At 32.3% G+C, this 20952-nt stretch overlaps 1 protein-coding gene across 3 annotated transcripts in view; it reads left to right on the top strand.

The window, feature by feature from the left end:
* Positions 1 to 20952, top strand: part of LOC131929082 (ubiquitin carboxyl-terminal hydrolase 5) — an 86121-nt gene that overhangs the window by 39572 nt on the left and 25597 nt on the right. For all 3 annotated transcript variants that reach the window (XM_059285275.1, XM_059285273.1, XM_059285274.1), the window contains exons 7-14: positions 1372 to 1466; positions 4543 to 4736; positions 5064 to 5135; positions 9431 to 9478; positions 9805 to 9856; positions 12286 to 12408; positions 18592 to 18745; positions 19322 to 19373. In XM_059285275.1, the coding sequence (XP_059141258.1) occupies positions 1372 to 1466; positions 4543 to 4736; positions 5064 to 5135; positions 9431 to 9478; positions 9805 to 9856; positions 12286 to 12408; positions 18592 to 18745; positions 19322 to 19373 (790 nt within the window). The remainder of the gene's footprint in view (positions 1 to 1371; positions 1467 to 4542; positions 4737 to 5063; positions 5136 to 9430; positions 9479 to 9804; positions 9857 to 12285; positions 12409 to 18591; positions 18746 to 19321; positions 19374 to 20952) is intronic.

The raw sequence follows: 20952 nt of genomic DNA, 5'->3' as shown, positions 1-20952 counted from the left end.
CAGTCTAGTTCTTTACAACTAGACTACACCATCCCATATTACTGTGACACGTATAGTAAAACTAATCATATTATTAAAGCAAAACTGTTTTTCAAATTGTGTATCATATATTTGTTGCTACACAATATGTAGCAATATGTTTACAATATGTTCTATTGTAAATTTATAACAATAAGGACCAGCATGCAAGTCTGGCATTATTGAACCTACAGTTGTTATGATATTTTAGGGCTTGCTGGTCTGTCTGCAGTACATAGTTAGCGTTGACCCTTTATTAATATAAGTACTTGAAAACTAATTTTATGCTGAGCTTTTTACTAAAATTAAACCCAAGCACTTAGTGGGCTTACATCAAAGTCAAATGTTTTGTTGAATAAGAAGTTTGATTTTAAATTTTATTTGTTGACATCTATATAGACCTGAACCATCCCTGCTCAGTCCTCACATGTTCACTAAAGTTGATTTTTGTCAGACCCCTTTGCCTTGTGTGAACATTATATATAAATGTATGACCCTGTCTCTTCTTGGCTTATTTTATTTTGTTTATATCCTTTAACCATCTTCTTGATTTTTTAATATATTAAATATCCGTACATCTACAATAATAGTAGCATTTTAAAAAATGTTGTCATGAAGGATTTTTTAAGGAGGTTGCCAATTTAAACTGAAAATTACATTAAAACCTAGCAAAACATATATTGTGCTAAGTTATTCTCGGTCATGTCTCTGTGAACCCTTCAGTACTCAAATGTCACTTAGTGATGAATCATTCAGAATACACTAGAAATTTTTTGGACCTATTTCATCAGCATAAAACTAGTATAAGAAATTCTCAACAAGAGAGCACACAATTAGTGCAAGCATCAAATGAAGTGGCATTAAAGAGTGCCAACCAAGATAACCCTCATTCAATTGGAGGAAAGCTCATCAATCTCTACATGTTGAAGAAGGTGAACTGAAAGAAATTCCAGGGATGTAAAGATGCAACAAATATCTTTCAGCATATTCTGAAAAAAATCATGGTTTCACTATTGTTTTATTTTCAATCAGCAGATGTTCATAGTGGCTTGTCTTTGTGAAATGTATTCATTCAAGTGGAATAAAAGAACAAATAAAGTGACAGTGTGGTCTGATGCTACAGCCGTTTATGTGAGACAGATGAAGTAGAGTTCAGCTGTTTCTATGACTTCTTTATATGAGCGAAATTATGGTCAACACTATTGCCGAGATTCAGCTATATACCTTAATATCAGTGCTTTAGTGATAAACTAGAAACGCATTAGTTTAGAGAATAGAATACATCTAGATCCACTTCTGTGCTTACATTATCTTTAATATTTTGTGTATGTATATTGAGTGTATGTGTTACAGATGTTTATTCATACCCTGAGGATGATTTGGTTGAAGACCCATACTTATCTAAGCATTTGGCTCACTTTGGTATCAACATATCAGCTTTAGAAAAGGTAACTAATTATTAAAGTTGATATTTTATGTTTTATATAAGCTATAACAATAATGATTTTCACAAATTTCAACTATATATTAGATTTCAGCAAGATTTTAATCTGGACATTTATGTTTAAACCAGCTAACAGTCAATATTCTTTATATATATATATAGGTCTATATATATATATATATATATATATATATATATATATATATATATATATATATATATATATATATATATATATATATAGGTCTATATATAGGTCTATATATATATATATATATATAGGTCTATATATATATTTATTTATTTATAGGTATATTTATTTATATATTTATATTTATACATATATAGTTACGACCCCCCCCCCCCCCCCTTTCACCCATCTATTTTATCTCGGAGGGTTGGTAAACAAGAGTAAGGAACAAACACAACTAAGTAGCTATTTCTTAACAGGGATGAGACTTTTCCAATTTTTTCCGTTTCAGCTGCAATTTTCCTCCACTGATTTCACTTTTTCCAAACTTTCCCACTGATGAAGTTTTAAAAATTTGACAAAAAAAAACCCAACGGAAATAACTTCTATGAAAACAGCCCACACACCCTTTCCATGTATTCCTATTTAAGTAGAGTATTACAGTACTTAGGTCAACAAGCAATTGTACACACACATTTCTTTACTTGTGCTAGGTCTGACAGTGCTAGATTCAGTTTAAATGTAGGTCAAGTTTCAGAATTTCTGTGGATTTCCGAATTTTTCAGAACGCTAATTTTTTTAGTCCATATTTTCCGCTGATATTTTCAGTTAAATCTTTATTTTAAAAGAAAACGGGGAAAAGTTAGCAAAAATAATGCCCCTCTTTAAATAAAACTTACATCTCCCAAGCCTTAGTTCTTTACAGTGAATCTCGCGGTAGTCTAGCTATAGCCTAATTTATCTACCGGTATTTTAACCAGAGGCGTAGCAACCCATTCCGGCACCTGGGGCTAAATATCAATTTTTCAATACCCAAACACACACTATGTAAACTTTGTTATAAACGTTGGCAAAAAAGTGTCGTTCCCCCCCCCCCCCCCCCACACACACACCAATTCAGGAAAGCAGTCCATAAAGTCAAGTATAAGTCATTTTTAAAGTTTGATTTCATAATGCAGCTTAAAACTACCATTTTATTTTATTTATACGCCTCTGATTTTAACTCGCCCAAATCATCCGTTCCCCTATGCTTGTAATTCTAATTTTTTTCGTTATCTCAAGTTAATATTGAAATCCTTGCAAAAAATGACTTGAGTACTAGACTAACTCACCCGTCCTTGTAGCAACGGTGTCTCTTGTGACCTTGCCATACCCTCAAGTACGTGTTTTGTACTGCTTATTTGGGGAAAAATAAAAATAGCGTCAGAGTCTATATCAAGTAGCTATGTTTCGCTATGACTTATGCTATAGTATAGGCAAACTGATTTCAAAGCTGATGGGAACTCCGACCCGACTGTGTTTTGTTTGTGGATCGAAAAAATTCTATGTGGGCTTTTTTATAATTGACGTCACGCACACAAGTGTGTGTGTGAGGGAGGTCATAGTTTTGTGACGTGTGATGAGGGGGATTCAGTTAGTGTGGTGTCAAACTATTGCATTTTAAAAAGTAATGTTAGAAACTGAATTTTAGCAGTTATTTTGCATTTTAGAAAACTGTTTAAATAAACAAAACCCAAAAAAACCAAATCACTGGTAAGTGACCAACACTATGCACAGTAACGTTTAATTAGACCTCATAAAATATCCGTTCCCCAATAAGTGTGTGTTAAATGCATTTAGGTTAAACAATGGCCCTTTTTTAAAGCTAATATAGCAAAGTTAGCTTCAGAGTAATTTTAAATTATTTCCCCTGCAAAAAACTTATCATTAAATTAATTTTGTTCACACTATTGTTACTCATTTTTATTAATATCCTCTACGTTTCTAGGAAACAATAACAATTGACACTGAGCAGTTTAATATTTTTTAAGAATGTGCATTTATTTAATATTTTCTTCATGTTCTATGTAAAATTAAGCAAACAAATTAAACAAAAAAATTTAAAGCAGTATATAAAATATAGCAATCCTTAACATGCAATAAGCTGATTTATGCTCATAGGTTTTTTTGTTCAAAACTCAAAATGCTGGTTTATTTTGTACGAACGTAGCATATGCAGCTATTTAGTTGTTTTATTTTCTGCTTATCAGCAATTCATAATTTGTGAATTCGACCCCCCCCCCCCCCCCCTCCCTTGAAAGCAGCCTCAGTCATTCATAATTTGTGAATTCGACACTACCAATACTGCAACTGAAAATATTTTATTTTGCTTTCAAACACTTAATAATGATGTAAAAATAACCACTTAAAAGTGACATTTTATCTTTCATATATTTTGATTGGTTTGAAAAATAGTACTAAAATTACAAAACTTAATTTGATCCCTCATCTAAATAATTTAAAATAAAAAAGTAAGTATCGATTTTAGGCCTTCTTAAATGTCGCATACCTTGTTACACACTAAGATTAAAATTTAGGTGCACCCTTTATAAACAATTTGTTTCCATTATTTAGAGAAACTTAAGAAACATGTGTCATATTATTGTGCAGAATGTAAATAGGACTGTATTACGCATGTCAAGTACTAAAATAATTACACTAAAATGTTCTTAAGTTATCTATGATTTATAAATGATTTTTAGTTTAACATCATTGCTCTAATGTATAGTAAGAAGAATTTTTTTTTCCTCAAATCAGTATAAAATTCCCCTGCAAAATTATTCTTTTAGGAAGCTACCTCTCTTAAAAATAGCTTTATAAAACATTCTGTAGTCATACTATTAGGCTTTTAAGGTTTACAAAGGGAAAACTTTTTTCTGTTTCTCCAGGGTTCAGTCTACGACTAAATGAAGTTCATAAGGGGAGTTGTTAGTTAGGGGTCATCCATTTATGACGTCCACAAAAATTTTGGATTTTAAATTGCACAATTTTGGAATGTATAATTAATAACAGGTTTGCTACATATTGAAAAAAACTTCATAAATATATTTTTTAAGAAATCTTTTTATAGACAGATAAAACCATGACAGAATTAGAAATAGATATCAACCAAAAGATCGGAGAATGGGATGTTATTCAAGAATCAAGTAGCAATTTGAAACCCCTTAATGGACCAGGCTATACTGGCATGCATAACCTTGGAAACAGTTGTTATTTAAATTCAGTGATGCAGGTGCTATTTAGCATTCATGATTTTCAGAAAAGGTTGGTGATTGTTTTTATTATCTCCACTTAAATCAGCTTTGAATCTTCAATATTCTTATGACTTCTAAAACAGGTTGATAGCAAGTTGGTGAAACGGGTCCCATGGAGTGGAGGTGTAAGGGGAGGGACAATTCTACTGTGGGTTGGGGGTTAGGGTAATAGCAGGTGAAAAATCATAATCAAATAAAAAGCATATAATTGAAAAACACTTCACTATTTTCGTTCAAAACTCTTTCACATATTATTTATAAACCTCAATACAGTACAGCAAGTTTTATTTACTGAAAGTTTAATTTCTGTTGTTTTAAAACTCTTTTTCATAAAAAGATACTATAATGCCTGTGATCAAATAGTACTTAAGTGTCCAGAGAATCCTGCAACAGATTTTAACACCCAAATGTAAGTTCATTTATATAATTTACCATGTTTTCTTTAAACATTGTTTTAAGGTTTATTTAACTGCACTGTAAATGTGTCGTTCTGCTAAACTGATTCATTTTTAACTTGTCTTAAAGGTGTTTGTCAATACAGTAATTCTTCAATTTTGACATAAATAAATTAACATTTATCAAAGTCTGCTATTATATATATCCATCTATAATAATAGTTTCGCTGTCTGTCTATCTATCTATCTATCTATCTATCTATCTATCTGTCTGACAAGAACGCTCTAGAGAAAACATAAGGAAAATAAAAACATGCATAGTAATTCGAAAAACGAAGTATGACGTCGACACATTTAGCGCACAGAGTAGAAAATAATCTCACAGTAATATAATGACGTCATTGATTCTGGCGTAAATATTGAATAAAGAGGAAATGTTGTCTAATCTAAGTGGTTTGCGTGAAGAGTTTCTTGCATACAATTCTTCGGGTAGGGGCGAAGCCCCACCCCCCGCGTAAGAACGTCTGAGCCCCTCCCCCTCCCCAACTCAAAAGAAATTTCTTCATCGATACTCTATAATAAAATTACCGCCTAATTAATGTGTCTAATCTCAAAAGTGGTTTTCTTGCAATTTCTTTAATGCAATTCTTCGGGTAGTGGCTAAGCGCGACACCAGTGTTTCTTTCAGACTTTTTCCTCCCCGGAAAGGGGTGGGGGTAATTGAAATTTTCGGGGGCGGGGGGAGAATTTTCGGGGAGGGGGGCGGACACTGGAAAAAGTATATAATTATATTTCGTTGAATGGGACGGTAGACATGTTTTTTTTGGGAGTGGGGGGTGGGGGGGTGGGGTGGGGGGGGTGGGGTGGTTTCCTCATCGATACTCTATAATAAAATTACCGCCTAATTAATGTGTCTAATCTAAAAAGTGGTTTTCTCGCAATTTCTTTAATGCAATTCTTCGCGTAGTGGCTAAGCGCGACACCAGTGTTTCTTTCAGACTTTTTCCTCCCCGGAGAGGGGTGGGGTACTTGAAATTTTCGGGGGCGGGGGTAGAATTTTCGGTGAGGGGGCGGACACTGGAAAAAGTATATAATTATATTTCGCTGAATGGGACGGTAGACATGTTTTTTTGGGGGTGGGGGTGGGGGTGGGTGGGGAGTGGGGGTGGGGGTGGTGTGTGTGGGGGGGGGGGGGGGTGGGTTGGTTTTAGTTTAGAGAAAAGAGACAGCACTATCAACCTAGCGCCCGGTGTATCCTTCCTCAACGGGCCATTTTTCTCGTCATTATAATAGTTTTGCTATTCCGTCTGTCTGTCTGGAACATTCTGGCAGGATGAATGCTAAAGTGCCTGTGTTTGTTTTAAAGAGAGTTATAAACTGGATACAATGGGCTACTACAGTTGTACACTAAATCGAATCATTCACGTTCTCCTGTGTGATTTGGTGCTCTGAGCACCCCTGTGAGTACCCCACTATAGGGTCAAGTTGGCAAACTACATTCAATGATTAAACCAAACCAGGGGCCGTGTCCAGCACCTCTGCTGTAGTGTAACAGGCGGTTCCCAAGAGCGCCCCGCAACGCCCCTGACACCTGGGCGGGCGCCTAGATGTTTTCCACCTCACTATACTGGAGGGTGAAATACACTGAAGGCTTTCCGTATTGCAGGTCCTGTTGTATTTGAAACTCAATTAAGTTGGCTAAGAAAATATCCCCAATTTCTAGTATAAATGCATTTTAGTGCTCCTATAGTTTACTGGGTATATTCCAAGGTGAAAAGCACTAAACCGAGTAATATGCCTATGGCAGGCATTAAAAAATCAAAATAGGTGGATTACATATAGAGTGTATTAAAGAAAATTCATTATTTTAATAAACCATTCAAGATTAAAGCACAATCACACAAATATCACAGAACGTTTGACCTGTCAAATTTCATCCATAAGTTACTTAATTTTCTAATGAAAATTCTCTCTTGAAAGTACATGAATTCTTTTATGTTTTATGGCTTACTAAAAATGGAAGAGAACCCTTTTTACTTTCTTGTATACAGAGTATAGAGAAAGTATTGTTACTGTGCAAAAAAAAAAAAAAAAGATTTTTTGCAAATCTCGACATTTTACACTTCCCTGAGTTGGAAAAACATAGTTTTGCAATCATGTCTGTGCGTATCTGTGTCTGTGAACATGATAACTTTAGTACCGTTACAGCTAGGTTGATGAAATTTCATATACAAGTATTATATCAAGTTTGTAGTTCTGCATCAACTTTTCAGTGATTTCCGGTTACTAGAAGTGGTACATATTCTACTTTCAATTTTTCAAAAGCCTATAACTTGAGTACTGTTCAGATACATAAAAGAAATTTCACATGTAAGTAAATGATCTAATTCTCTGACTGGAAGTAGTAACTTACGCTATTTCCGATTTCTAAAAAAAAACATGTGAATTTATAAAGTACTAATAATATTCCGCACTATTATACACAGATTTTTTTGCGTAAACTTAGAGTGCAATTTTTTTTCTACAAGATTCTATTCTATTTTAAAAAATTTAATTAATTAAAAATGGATCAAAAATCATCTCTATATCCCGAGTTGCCATCCCCCTAGTGTTAAATAAGAATATTCAAGAAAGTTTAGGGGAGATCACTCCCGGTTTATTTCTGTATTTCTTAAATCATAGCTTAAATCATGAATTGACTACCACATATTCACTACAATAAGTATTTTTTTAAACTATGATTTTAATTTAACTAAACCAAAACGGAAGTATTCACATTTGTGTTCGTGGGGGATGACAAACTAAATAAATCCTAATTGTAATTTCATCAGTTCAACGCTATAATTTTATACGTGTAATATTGTAAACATTATTTTTGCTATTACACATTAATTGAAATATCGATGCAAATGGTATTTTTTACTTTGATATACAACACAGAATCATAAATTCTCAGTAAAGCAAAACGTGTGAATTAACAAATGTAATCACTGGCATGCACAGGCATAAGCAGAAACGCAGAAACTTGTTATAGGAGATGTTTCTAATAATAAATGTATATATATATGTGTGTGTGTGTGTATAAAGGCAAAAGTTGCACCGTACATATGTTATAGAAAACTAAACATGTATTGATTCAATTCATTTTCGCCAAACTTGAGGATTATAACAAAAGGAAGGTCGCCATGCACTTACTGGCTAAATTGCATGACGATTCAAACTGTTTTCATTTTTTCAAATATTTTTATAGGCTATTTAGGCAGCCTCATTTTCTTCGATTTTTAGATATTCATAATTTAAATATTTTGCACTGCGCTCATCGCTGGTGAAATCCAGTGTTTTATTTATAGATTTTTATATTTATCTTTTTATCTGTTTAGTGTTTATTTATCTCTCTGAAATAGAAATGGGGCTAAGTATAATAATGAAATTAGATATTTTCATTATATAAAGTGCTTCTATAATTAAAAATTAGGTTTTTCTGTTGTTTTTTTTTTTTTTTTATATTTAAAAACCCAACAAAGCCTTATCATTAACTAATTATAATTTATTTTATCACTACTTATGACCCCATTTCCAACCTTATAGTTCTTTTAAATAAAATTGTTCAGTACCAGTGTGGCAGTGTACCAGTGCAAATGTAATTTGTTATATATAGACTGTATATACCTATTAAGTGTTTATTTATCTGTCTAAATGAAAACTGGGCTGAAGATATTAAATTTGGTGACCTAATTCCTAGAAAATGAAGGAACATGAAAATGTAGTTTTGATACCACTAATATCGTGCCTAGTTTGTGAGACATTATTCATAGTCTTATGAACCTAAAATAAATATGCTACTTAGAAAGTTTAATAAATAATGAAGATATTCCCACTAAAAACAGTTAGTCTCAATGTTTTGCTATTTTAAATAGTTTTTTTTAAAACTCACCTATTAAACTCAATATGAGATTCACAAAAACAAGTAAAAGTGAAAAGTTGAAATAAAAATTATACGTTGGTAACTGTCAAAAACTGCTGTTATTAAGGAGGGCATTTTTAATTGGAATCCTAATAGTGTTCTATTGTTTTTTAAACGGTTAACATAGCAACGCGAAAGACTTAATTTGAATTTGATTTTTTTGTTTACATAAGGTTTAGAGCCTTTAAAATCATTTTATTTACTTGCGCAATTAGCTAATATATATATATATATATATATATATATATATATATATATATATATATATATATATATATATATATATATATACACGTGTATTCTTACCAAGAATTTTACTCTCTTAACTCTCAATTTACATTTTAGGTCTAAGTTAGCCTTTGGAATATTATCTGGAGAATATTCAAAAAAGATGTAAGAAACATTTAAATTTTAAGTAGTATAGCCTATACAATGTCTATAGTGTATTATATTTCTATAGAAATTTAAGATTTCTCATTCACTTTCAAACAGTTATTCTAAATATTTAACTTTCTTTTATACCTTGTTTGTATATTAATAATATGATTTTTAAAACATTCAAACCAACTGAAAGTATAGATTTTGACACATCTTGAAGTTTACCATTATTTAACACAAAAGTTTCTATGCTTAATAATTTAAACATTATTGTATTTATACTTGTAAAGTTTTTGCATATCTTACCAGTTTGCTTTAAGTTATGCTTGCTTTTTCCTTAGAGATTTAATGGAGGAAAGACAGCAGCTTCCAGAGTCACAAAGATATATTCTGGTATTTATTTTACATTTTTGAACAGTTATTTCACTTCCTATTGAACTACAGTCACCATTTCATTGACTGTTTTTTTTTAACTTGTGTGTGGTTAAGAGTTTGTTGCATTCTGGCAAGTGCCCATTCTGGCATCTGTTGGATTCGGGCAAGTGTCTGTAACCCTCACTCAGTGGGAATGCTTTTACCCACTGAGGTGTTGTGGTTAAGACGGGCTGACCCTGAGAGTAAGGACACACTGACACCGAAAATTGTTGTCAAGTACTGGATTTATTCACTACATCGAGCCATGACGGCGATGCAGAAAACACAGTAGTATGACGATTACAGAAGAATACCAAACGAACAGGAAAACCAAAAACTGTAGCCCTAAAACAAATGTAAAGAAAAAGTTACATTCATGATAACACCACGTGTAGGCTACAAACATACACAAGTACAATAAAATGTTGCGGTCAGTACACAGTACTGCCAACAAGTACCAATAAGTAGTACAACAATAAATACTTAAATAAATACTCAACCTAACTAGTGTGCACATGCAGCACTAGCAGGAATACACAAATAAGTATTCTAACAATAAACATAATTTATATACCCACACTACCCTCATTAGGTCTACATCTTGGTACTGTCACCGTGTCCACAGACAGCAGCCTTGCGTGTGACTGACACGGCTAGGCACGAAACTACCCAGTCCCATGTCACATGACATTTGCCCATATCTCGGCAACCAGACCACTTAGTGACTTGAAACATTTAACAATCGATTCCTGCCATAATTTAGAACAATATTGCCGAAGAAAGTTTTCAGAAATATCCTTTCGTTCCGTCACAAAAAAAATTTTAAACTTACATTATACATAATACACAACAGTACTATATAGCAATATATAGATATCTATTTTTCGCTATCTTTTAGATCTTGCTATAAGTTTATTTTTTTTATTACTTATTTACTTATTAATTCAAACGTTATTTTTGTACCCTATTAATTTATTTATAATTTATATGAGAGTGATAGGGAGTTACAATTACAAGGTTTTGTTTCGCTAGGCCTAATAATTTTTTCACATTTTTTAAAAACAATAGAGTTATATGACTAAAAACCATTGCGCGCCTACTGAACGTGATGGCGCAGCCATGGAACGTGATGACGCATCTATTGAACGTGATGACGCGTAAATAAGGAAATTGCGCTAAAATTGTCACTAGACTTGTTTAATAACTTGTTTAAATTTTAAAGACATCATTCACTACTTAGGTGGAAAGGAATGTTTTGTTACAATGCTAATTATTGCATTCTTTTGCATAAAAGTTTAGATCATCATCTGCTTATCTGTGTTTATATTCTTCAGAAATAACTTGCATCATTTCAGAATAAATAAATATTCGCCTGATTTATTAAAAAAATTTTGTATGCCAGATTTTTTAAAAAGTATTGGTCGAGTTATAACAACAGTGATACTCAATTGAGGAGTCTATTGTTAACGATTAGTTCTAGAGTAGGACTCATTTTTACTTTCTCATACATACGAAGTATAGAGAAAGTCTTGTAATCGTGCACAAAAAAAAAATCGAGATTTTTATAAATCTTGACATTTTACACCTCACTGATACGGAAAAACATAATTTTGCATTCTTGTCTGTGTGTATGTGTGTAAACACGATAACTTGAGTACCGTTACAGCTAGGTTGATGAAATTTCATTTATAAGTATTTTATCAAAATCATAGATCCATTTCAACTTTTGAGCGATTTCCGATAACTGGAAGTGGTACTTTTTCTACTTTGAATTTTTCAAAAGCCTATAACGAGTACTATTTCAGATGGATAAATGAAATTTCACATTTAAGTAAAAGATCTAATTCTCTACCCTCTGTCAAATTTTGAGTAATTTCCGTTGACCGGAAGTAGTAATTTTCACTCTTTCCGATTTCTCAAAAAACGCATGTTAATTTATAAAGTACTAATAATATTCCGCACTATTATACACATCTTTCTTCGGCGTTCGCTTGGTGCGCAATTCTATTTTCTATGAGATTCTATTCTATTTTAAAAAGTTTAAGTATTTAAAATGGATTAAAAATCATAACTCTATCCCGAGTTCCCATCCCCTGTTGTTTTATATTAGAATATTCTAGAAAGTTAAGGGGAGATCACTCCCGGTTTATTTCATTTTATTATGCTATTTTTGTCCTTTTTAAAACACAAATGCTTATCACTTTTTATTTGCCTGTTTTTATAGTCATTACTAGTGTGATATCACAAGCACCTTCTGGGCCCATAGATTTATTCCTCAATCAGCTTTATAAATATAATACTTACATTTTGTTTCTTAATACACTTTATAGTACTTAACTCATTTCTTTATCAATTATGTTTTTATTAATTATACTCAATAATGTTAATATCCTATATATTTCAATCAGCCACCACTTGGTATTAAACCACAGATGTTTAAAAGTTTGGTTGGTAAAGGACATCCAGAATTTTCCACTAAAAAGCAGCAAGATGCCCAGGAATACTTTCTTCATATCATTTCAATGATTGAGGTATTCTGTTTATTAACACTAGATCTATGAGCTAAATCTTTGCTTTTAATTGGATTAAAATAAATTTCAATGGATTATTATATATATTTTTTATCGTGCAAAATATAGTCTTGTTAAATTTTGTTGAAATTATTGAATTTAGCTAAATTACTAGAGTTATGCAATTATGTATATGTGGGATTTAGAAAATAAAAAAATAAAAATCATGATGTTTCATTGAGTTTGATGGAATTCATCTGTTTCTTTTTAGCTATGAAAATAACATAAGTCCAGGGATACCACTTTTCATGGATATCCGAAATTCCAGATTTGAGAAACATATTTTATCACTTTCCGAATCCACAAAATTAGTATTTAAAATCACCGGGTTTGGAGTTTTAAAAAAATAATCATCACTGTTTAAACTTAAATCATTTTCAGAATCTAGAAATCATTTTTATTAAAAAGACTACGAGCATTTATACCACTTACTGCACTTTCCGCCATTCTTGCACTCCTTAATGTTACAATATCCATCACTGTGCAAAGCTAAAATTTAACATTTTTTTAACATCATTCATTGCTCTGTTACTTTTGCTTTCTTAGCTGACACTGATACTTGGTAAATAGGGGGAAATCTGATTGGTATAAAATTTGAATGCAGTAGTCTTTATCCAGCAGGCAGTAATTTTTATCATTCATTAATGGATTTTAGACGGTTACTGGCCTTAGTCTACTGACATCTAGTCTAGAGGTAGATCTGAATAATATGTATTAAATCATTCGTTCCACAAACTGTGGGTTGTGATCCGCAGGGGTGGCCAACTGGTATGCTAAACAAAACAAAAAATTCTCTCAACAATTTATTATTTTAAATCTTTAATGGTGTCTTGAAGTTTGAATAATTTTATATTAAACAACGAAAGAGTGTGTGATTCCTGGAAATACTTCTATATACTTTTCTAATTTTTTATTTTATTACTTATGCCGATTTAGCTTTTTCATGTGAAATCTCCTGGTTCCTGCAATTGTTTGTTTTCCTGGCTAACATTTTAAAAACATGAACAGAGTATTGAAGTTTTCAGATTGTTCTTAGTCATTTTGAGATGAGTCATTCGGAACACACCAAAATTATAAGATGTTCTTTGTTTGGCATGAAGCTAGTTGCAAACGTCAGAGACTTCATCGAACAGGAAATTTTTACAAAGGAAACACAACGTTAGTGCAAGCATCATATGAAGTCGCATTAGAAATAGGAGAAAATGAAACGCTGCATGTTGAAGATTGTGAAATAATTCTTGGGGATTCCAGTGCAATAAAGATGTAACAAATATTTGTCTAATATCTTATAGCAGACATGTCTGTAGATGTTAGAACAAATTTTGAATGTAATCAAGCTTTCACTGTTTGCTTTTCAAGTTGATGAAACAACAGGCATGAGCTTGTGCACAGTTGTCTTTGTGAAATATATTCATTCAGATGATATCAAAGAAGTGTTTCTATTTTTTAGTGCTTGAAACTACTACAAAAAGTGAAGATATGCAGAAAAAAAAATGTTTTTGAAACTGGCGGATTAAACTGGGAAAACGGCTGTGAGGTTTGTACGGTGCACCATCAATGCTTGAGTCAAAATCTGAAAAAAGTAAAAGATTTTAGCTCCCCAATCAAGGGGAATCCACCTCATGATTCACAACAAAGCCCTCACCAGCTTGATTCTTTAGAGAGGCACTTATCACAAAGTTCTGCTTTTCTACACTACATTTACACTGGCTGTCAAAAGGAAATGTTATGAATCATGTTTTCGAATTGAAAGATGAAATCAAGTTGTTCTTGGAAGTGCATGGTAACCAGACATTTAGATATACTTCAACGAAAAAGAGTGGTTGGAGAGAGTAGCATACCTAGCAGATATTTTCGAACAGGAAAATAGGCTTAACTTGAAGCATCAGGGGAAAAAACAAATATCTCTTTGCATGATAATCTTGGGACATTTGTGTAACAATACATTGTTGTTTAATGTAACAATATACTTACCACTTCTGACACCAATGTTACAATATGTTGACCACTTATGAAACCAATGTAACAATATGTTGACCACTTCTGACACCAATGTAACAATACGTTGTTATTGCGAGTTCCTTCTTTCAAGAATAGACGATAGACTACTGTTCATTTTATAACTTTATTTCCTAACTGTCAACACACATTGCATTCATCTAGGACAGTGGTTCCCAAACTTTTTCTAGTGGCGACCCCCTTTTATAAAAATTAAGTGACCCGCGACCCCCATAGAATTAAAAAGTCGAAATTAGTAAGGAAATTAATCATTACTAAAATTAGATTTTCTAGTAGACTTTCATTATGAATTATTATTGATAACTGTTTTAATATGATAAGTAAAACTGCATGCTATTAAATAGCCTCGACATTCGCGGTTGAGGTTTTTTAACTTTAACCTCATGTCATTCTTAACATTTATTTTATATCTTTGTTTTTAATTGGAGAAGTGTTGAAAATCTATTCTCGCAAAGATATGGCAAAGATATGCAGACACAAAAGGAACTAAAACTCAAAAGACAATCAATTTAACGTTTGGGTATGAATGGTGCATACTGACGCGGAATCATTCAGCACATTTAAGAATACATCTTGTAATTCATTGTGAATGCTCACAACATCAAGGGAAGCAGAGGATAGGTAACCAGTGTTTCTTCCAACCTTTTTTCTCCGGGGGTGCACTTACAGCGTACTGTAATGTAGAAAAGCATTACCTAGTGATCTTTATTCATATCTTTGCACAGTTCTTGAAACAGACGGGTATTTAGGGCTCCAGGTTTAATATAATTTACGACTTTCATTAGCGTTAGCAAGCAATGGAATCGGAAGAGTCTTGCTGGCGATGGCATAACGGTGAATCATGCTATGGATTCCCCTTTGTTAGGGATCTAAATCTTTTACTGTTTTCTGAAAGCAAGATCTTGACCCAAACATAGATGGCGCACAATCCGTACGAACCCCACAGCCGTTTTCCCATTTTTAATCATCCAGTCAAAAAAAAGACGTATTTATTTTCTCTATGATATCTTCACATAACAGCAACTCTTCTTTCTTGTCTTTACTTTCATCTGAATGAATATATTTCACAAAGACAAGCAACTGCTAACACGAATTCCCGTCAGTTGATTCATCAACTCGAAAAGCAAACAATGGTGAAAGTTTGATTTAATTTAAAATGTATCCTTTAACATCTACAGACATGTCTGCTATAAGTCGCTGAATAGAATTATTAGACAGAAATATCTGTTCCATCTTTACTGCACTGAAATTCCCAAAAATTAATTTCACCATCTTCAACATTGAGGGTTTGATGAGATTTTCTCCTATTGTGTGAGAGTTTTTTTTAAGGCAACTTCGTATGATGCTTACACTAATGCTGGGTGAAAACTTCCTGTTCGATCAAGTATCTGACGTTTGCAACTAACTTCATGCAGACGAAAGAACTCCCTATCTTTTTGGTGTGTTCCGAATAACTCGTCTCAAAATTAGTTTTTAAGGTTTCATAGACTCGTTGATGAGAACACCTTTGCACAGTACGCATTGTTTCTTTTCTATTCCATTTCCAGTGATGTTAGTAAGACCGAATTTCAGATATTCTTCTAAATAATTATGTTTTTTTTTCATTGCTAAGGTTTTGTCTACCAGAAAGCCCTTCACGACCGCCAGTTTGGGAACCCGTGATCTAGGTGGTCCGTCGAACATCTCATTTTCCCCAATTATATACCCCTACATTCACTCCCTTCAGTCAGTGAGTGATCTCTAAAAAGCATGCAAAATACAGTGATTGATCGCTCATGCATTCACTTCCTTTGGCCAGATATTCAACTCTCACACACGTTTCACTCCAAATGCAATTCACCAAATACAGTCTGTTATAATTTGTATCAAAGCTAGAAAATTAGCGAAGAAAAATAAATCTTGGAAATATTGCCACATTTGAAAAACTGCAATTCGGTAGATGAATCTGATAGTGAGATAAATAAAAATTGGTAAGAGATTTCTGGGTATCTTGAATCTCTTGAAAATGCACCATTCACAACTATTCATTGATTGCCCTTCGAGTTTTAGTTCCTTTTTTGTTACTACATATCTTTGCGAGAGTGGATTTTCAACACTTTTTAAATTAAAAACAAAATAAAAAATAAATAGAGAATGACATGATGTTAGCGTTAACAAAAACAACTGCGAATGTTGAGGCTCGTGAATAGCATGTCATTTTACCCATCGCATAAAAGAGTTATCAAAAATAATTTGCATTTAAATTATACTTGAAAATCTTATTTTGGTGTTTATTAATTTCTTACTACTTTCAACTTTTTAACACGTTTTTCTTAACTCAGCTTCGCGTTTGTTTGTTTGTGGGTTTGTTGTTAAAATTGACAACGAAAATTAGCCCACTTCTGATTGCTCTAGAGATCTGAAATTTGGAATGCAGGCTATTTTCGCCTAACAATTTCAGATGCAATCATAAAAACTAGCAATTAGAGACCTAAATTAGCTTAATTAAATTACGCCCCAAGGACCATAAAATCGAGGACATGATTTCTAAACATACCGACAAGACTGGAGGCCTATTGACACAGTTACTTCGGCCCCAATCGATGTGAGCGCGCTGGCCATGATCGTATAGTGGTTAGTACTTCGCGTTGTGGCCGCGACAACCCAGGTTCGAATCCTGGTCACGGCATGTAGGCTTAATTAAATTACGCTCTCTCTGTTTAAAGCGTATCGGTCGCTCAAGATTTTTAGTCCGTGTATTTATAAACACTTAGTCAAGTCATACTTAATCAAGTCATTAGATAAAGTAGAAAATAAACTATATATAAAACTTTTTAAAAACCACGTTTTTCATGTGTAGCAACGGACTAAAAAGGAGAAAATAAAATACTTAAAAAAAAGTTTTTAAAAAACCACGTTTTTCTTGTGGACTAAAAAGTAGAAAATAAATTTTTCTTTTGTGCTTCCTCGAGCTGTGCAGGTTCTTGTGATGACTGACAAAAAACGTGGGTCGGGCAGATGGGTCGGGAAATTTGATGGTGAACGTACTCACGTTTTTTGTCAGTCATCACAAGAACCTGCACAGCTCGAGGAAGCACAAAAGAAAAATTTATTTTCTACTTTTTAGTCCACAAGAAAAACGTGGTTTTTTAAAAAGTTTTTTTTAAGTATTTTATTTATTTTATGAGGGTCATGGGTCACTTTTTATAAAAGGGGTCGCCACTCAAAAAAGTTAAGAACCGAAGTATTAAAATAATACTTGGATAACATATGAAGACTGTCTAGTTTAATATTTATCTCTGGCTTATATAAATGATAAGTTGTAACCTGTAACAAGTTACTTTGCTAGTAATCAAGAAAAAAAAACAATGAAATTTATCTAATGCCATCATTTCTTGTGTCAGTGAAGAAAATTAAATGAAAGTTAATGCTGTCACATCCTCTATGAGCCACTACAAACATAAGTAATAGCGTATTTGTTTTAAGTTAATTCTTTGTGAAATAAATTGTTTCTTAAATTCCACCACATGATCTTACAATTTCCACTGGATCATCACAAGAAAGGGGAAGACATTTGTGACTACTGTCCCTATAAAATAATAGTATGAGTAAGATAAGCAGTTGTTTCATTTTGGGGTTTACATACAGTTGTAGTGGGGGGGGAGGGAGGGTGTTCAAAAATTCATCAAGAACTAATTTGGTTAAATGCCCAATCCTTTAAATATTTTTTTAAAGATTGTTAAATAAAGGACTGAATATAATGCTTCAGATGTCTTGGAAAGTGATGAAATAATTGTCTGTTTTATAACATTTCTGTTCAACAACAGGGTTTAAAAAATTTCAAACTTTGGGTTCAAGATTAGTTAAATGTGGTGATTGATATTCATGATTCACTTAAAAAATGAGTGCCACCACTGCACACCCATCATGGCTGGGTGACCTTGCTATGTCTTATAACTTTGAGCTGAGGAGTCAAGCAGACTGAAAACTTAAAAGCTCTTTTCTGAATCTAGCTGACACTATACTTTTTGAGAAACTGTTTAGTAATGACAATAATCAATTTTTAGAAAGTAAACAAGTGCATATAGAAATTTCTTAATGAAACTTTTAAGAGCCTCTTTCAGTCATCGCCTTTTATCTTGATAGAAAAACAGCAGAGGAAATGATAATCCTTGCGACTGCTTTCGGTTTCAAGTGGAAGAAAGGATAATGTGCTCTTCATCCAAAAAAGTTCGTTACTCCAAGCGAGAAGATTATTGCTTGTCATTACCTGTTCCTTTGGAAGCAGCAATTAATAAAGGTGATCATAGCCTTTCTATTTCATAATGATAGTTAATCATATAAAGTTATGTATTTAACCTTTAATCCACTCATTTTGAGTTTTGGGAGCAACAATTAATAAATGTGATCATTGTCTTTCTATTTAATAATGATAGTTAATCATATAAAGCTATGTTTTTAAACTTCAATCCACCCATTTTGATTTTTAAATGTCTACTCGAGGCACATTATTTTGGCCTGGCTTATTGGGCTTTGGTATGCCTTATCTATTCTGCTTAAAATCCATTTACAACAAACTTAAGTATTAATAGAAAAAATTACTTGATGTGTCTTAAAACCTATTTGATATATTCTAATATTAGTAAATATGAAATGTATTTTTTTTTAATTTATGTGGGGAAAAAAACAACTTTTTGTAAAAATTGGAACTATTTTGAAATTTTCATACCTACATATTATCTATTTTTTAAAAGTTCAAATAAAAGTAATTGCCACACATAAAAATTGTTACAAGACTTAATAATCAAATTACTTTTTAAATGTATATTTAAAAATACAAATAACTTTAAAATAACAGCTATAAATATATTTGCAGATGAAGTACGTGCCTACAATGAGTTGAAAACAAATGAGAAAACATCATCAGCGTGAGCAACAAAAATTTTAAATTGCTTTTTTTATCTTTAACCTTATGAACCCTTAGCTCCTGACCCTAAAATCCCTGTGCCCTGAGCTAAATATACACACAACAGACTCTCACTCTAAATATAAAGAATATGAATAAAACAACAAAGTTAATTTTATTATTTAATGAACCTTTGTACATGAATTATCGCCAATAATTATACTTAGTCTTCTCAGAAGGTAAATCCTTCTTTCAGACATAGGAAAGTGGCTTAAGTAGAACAATGAAGAATGGAATTTTCAAATTGACTTTTCATCATAAATTGCTAATGATAAACAGAACACAAAATTTTGTTTTTGGGCGCAGCCTCGAGTCGAACAGCACCAGTTATACCGCATTTACACTTACGACAGGTATACTATACATTTCTAGAACACAAAGCCCACCAAAATTTACTTTTATTCTGAAACATTTTATTCACAGAACGTATACTTTATCGTTCACACTTACTTAACATGTTATAGAACATTTTTTAAAGCAAACATGACTTTGACCTGAAGTTTCTTCAATATAGGCCTAGATAAATAATAGAAAGAGTAATCAAATTAAATCAACACATAGAAATGGCACGCAACTTTATTATTTCAAACGAAAATTCTGTAGCCATAGCGCTTACAGTTCAACAATAAATTATCTAAAAAATGAGAGAAAATGCAAGATCTTGCAATTTCATTGGAGTGTCAGCAACAGAGCTTGAAATAAAGTTAAGTATGATAGTACAGATCTAAGACATAACTGAACTCTCAATCCACAGTAGAATTGCCCCTTCCCTCCCACCCCCATTTCCTCACCTTGCTGTCATTTTATTTCCATCGCATTAACCAAAACTTTCAAATTACAATTAATCTAAATCAAAGCTCTTTACAGTTAAGACTAACATTTTGCCATGCCAATCTTTAAAAGAATATAAGACATAATTGAAAACAAGAGCACAATCAGACTAGATTAGTACATTTTAAATTAGTTTAATGTTAAAATAAAACTTAATTGCCACTTTTGTTACATTGTAAAAAATAAATTTAAAAAGTTATTTATAAGGTAAACATTAAATTGCAATAAGACAAGACTTTCAATGTTATTTCAGAGTAACATAAACTTCTTTTATTTAAAATATTAGGTTCATTAAACAAATAATTAGTAACAGTAACGGTGTGAGACTGCTTTAACTGCGATAAAAAAAATAGATAAAACATTTTGAGTTCTTGTCAAAAGAAAATTTCCTAATTTTTTTCCTGGTCTGGTCACATCCCTGTTATAGTTGTAATAAGACATTAAAATTTTTCCTTAAAACATGTTTGGAATTTAATTAAAGTAGGTTTTTCTAACGGCTGTAAAAAGCCGCTGTTTTTGCCAGCACTGCCCAATTGTAGTAGCTTTTCATTTTATAGTATAGCTATCACTAAAATAGCTCTAGGCCCGGTAAAAAAAACATGGCACTTCTCTTCGTTAACAACGCACCACCAAGCTTTTTAAAATTGATGTTAGCAAGTTTTAGAGGCTTGATTTGATAGTTCAGTTGAAAAAAAATAAAAACATGCTAT

This window comes from Physella acuta, unplaced genomic scaffold (genome assembly GCF_028476545.2).
Source record: "Physella acuta isolate Inbredline_101_S28 unplaced genomic scaffold, ASM2847654v3 ptg001592l, whole genome shotgun sequence".
Classification (NCBI taxonomy): domain Eukaryota; kingdom Metazoa; phylum Mollusca; class Gastropoda; family Physidae; genus Physella; species Physella acuta.
The sequence above is the reverse complement of the archived record's forward strand: the minus strand, read 5'-3'. Positions and strand labels throughout refer to the sequence as shown.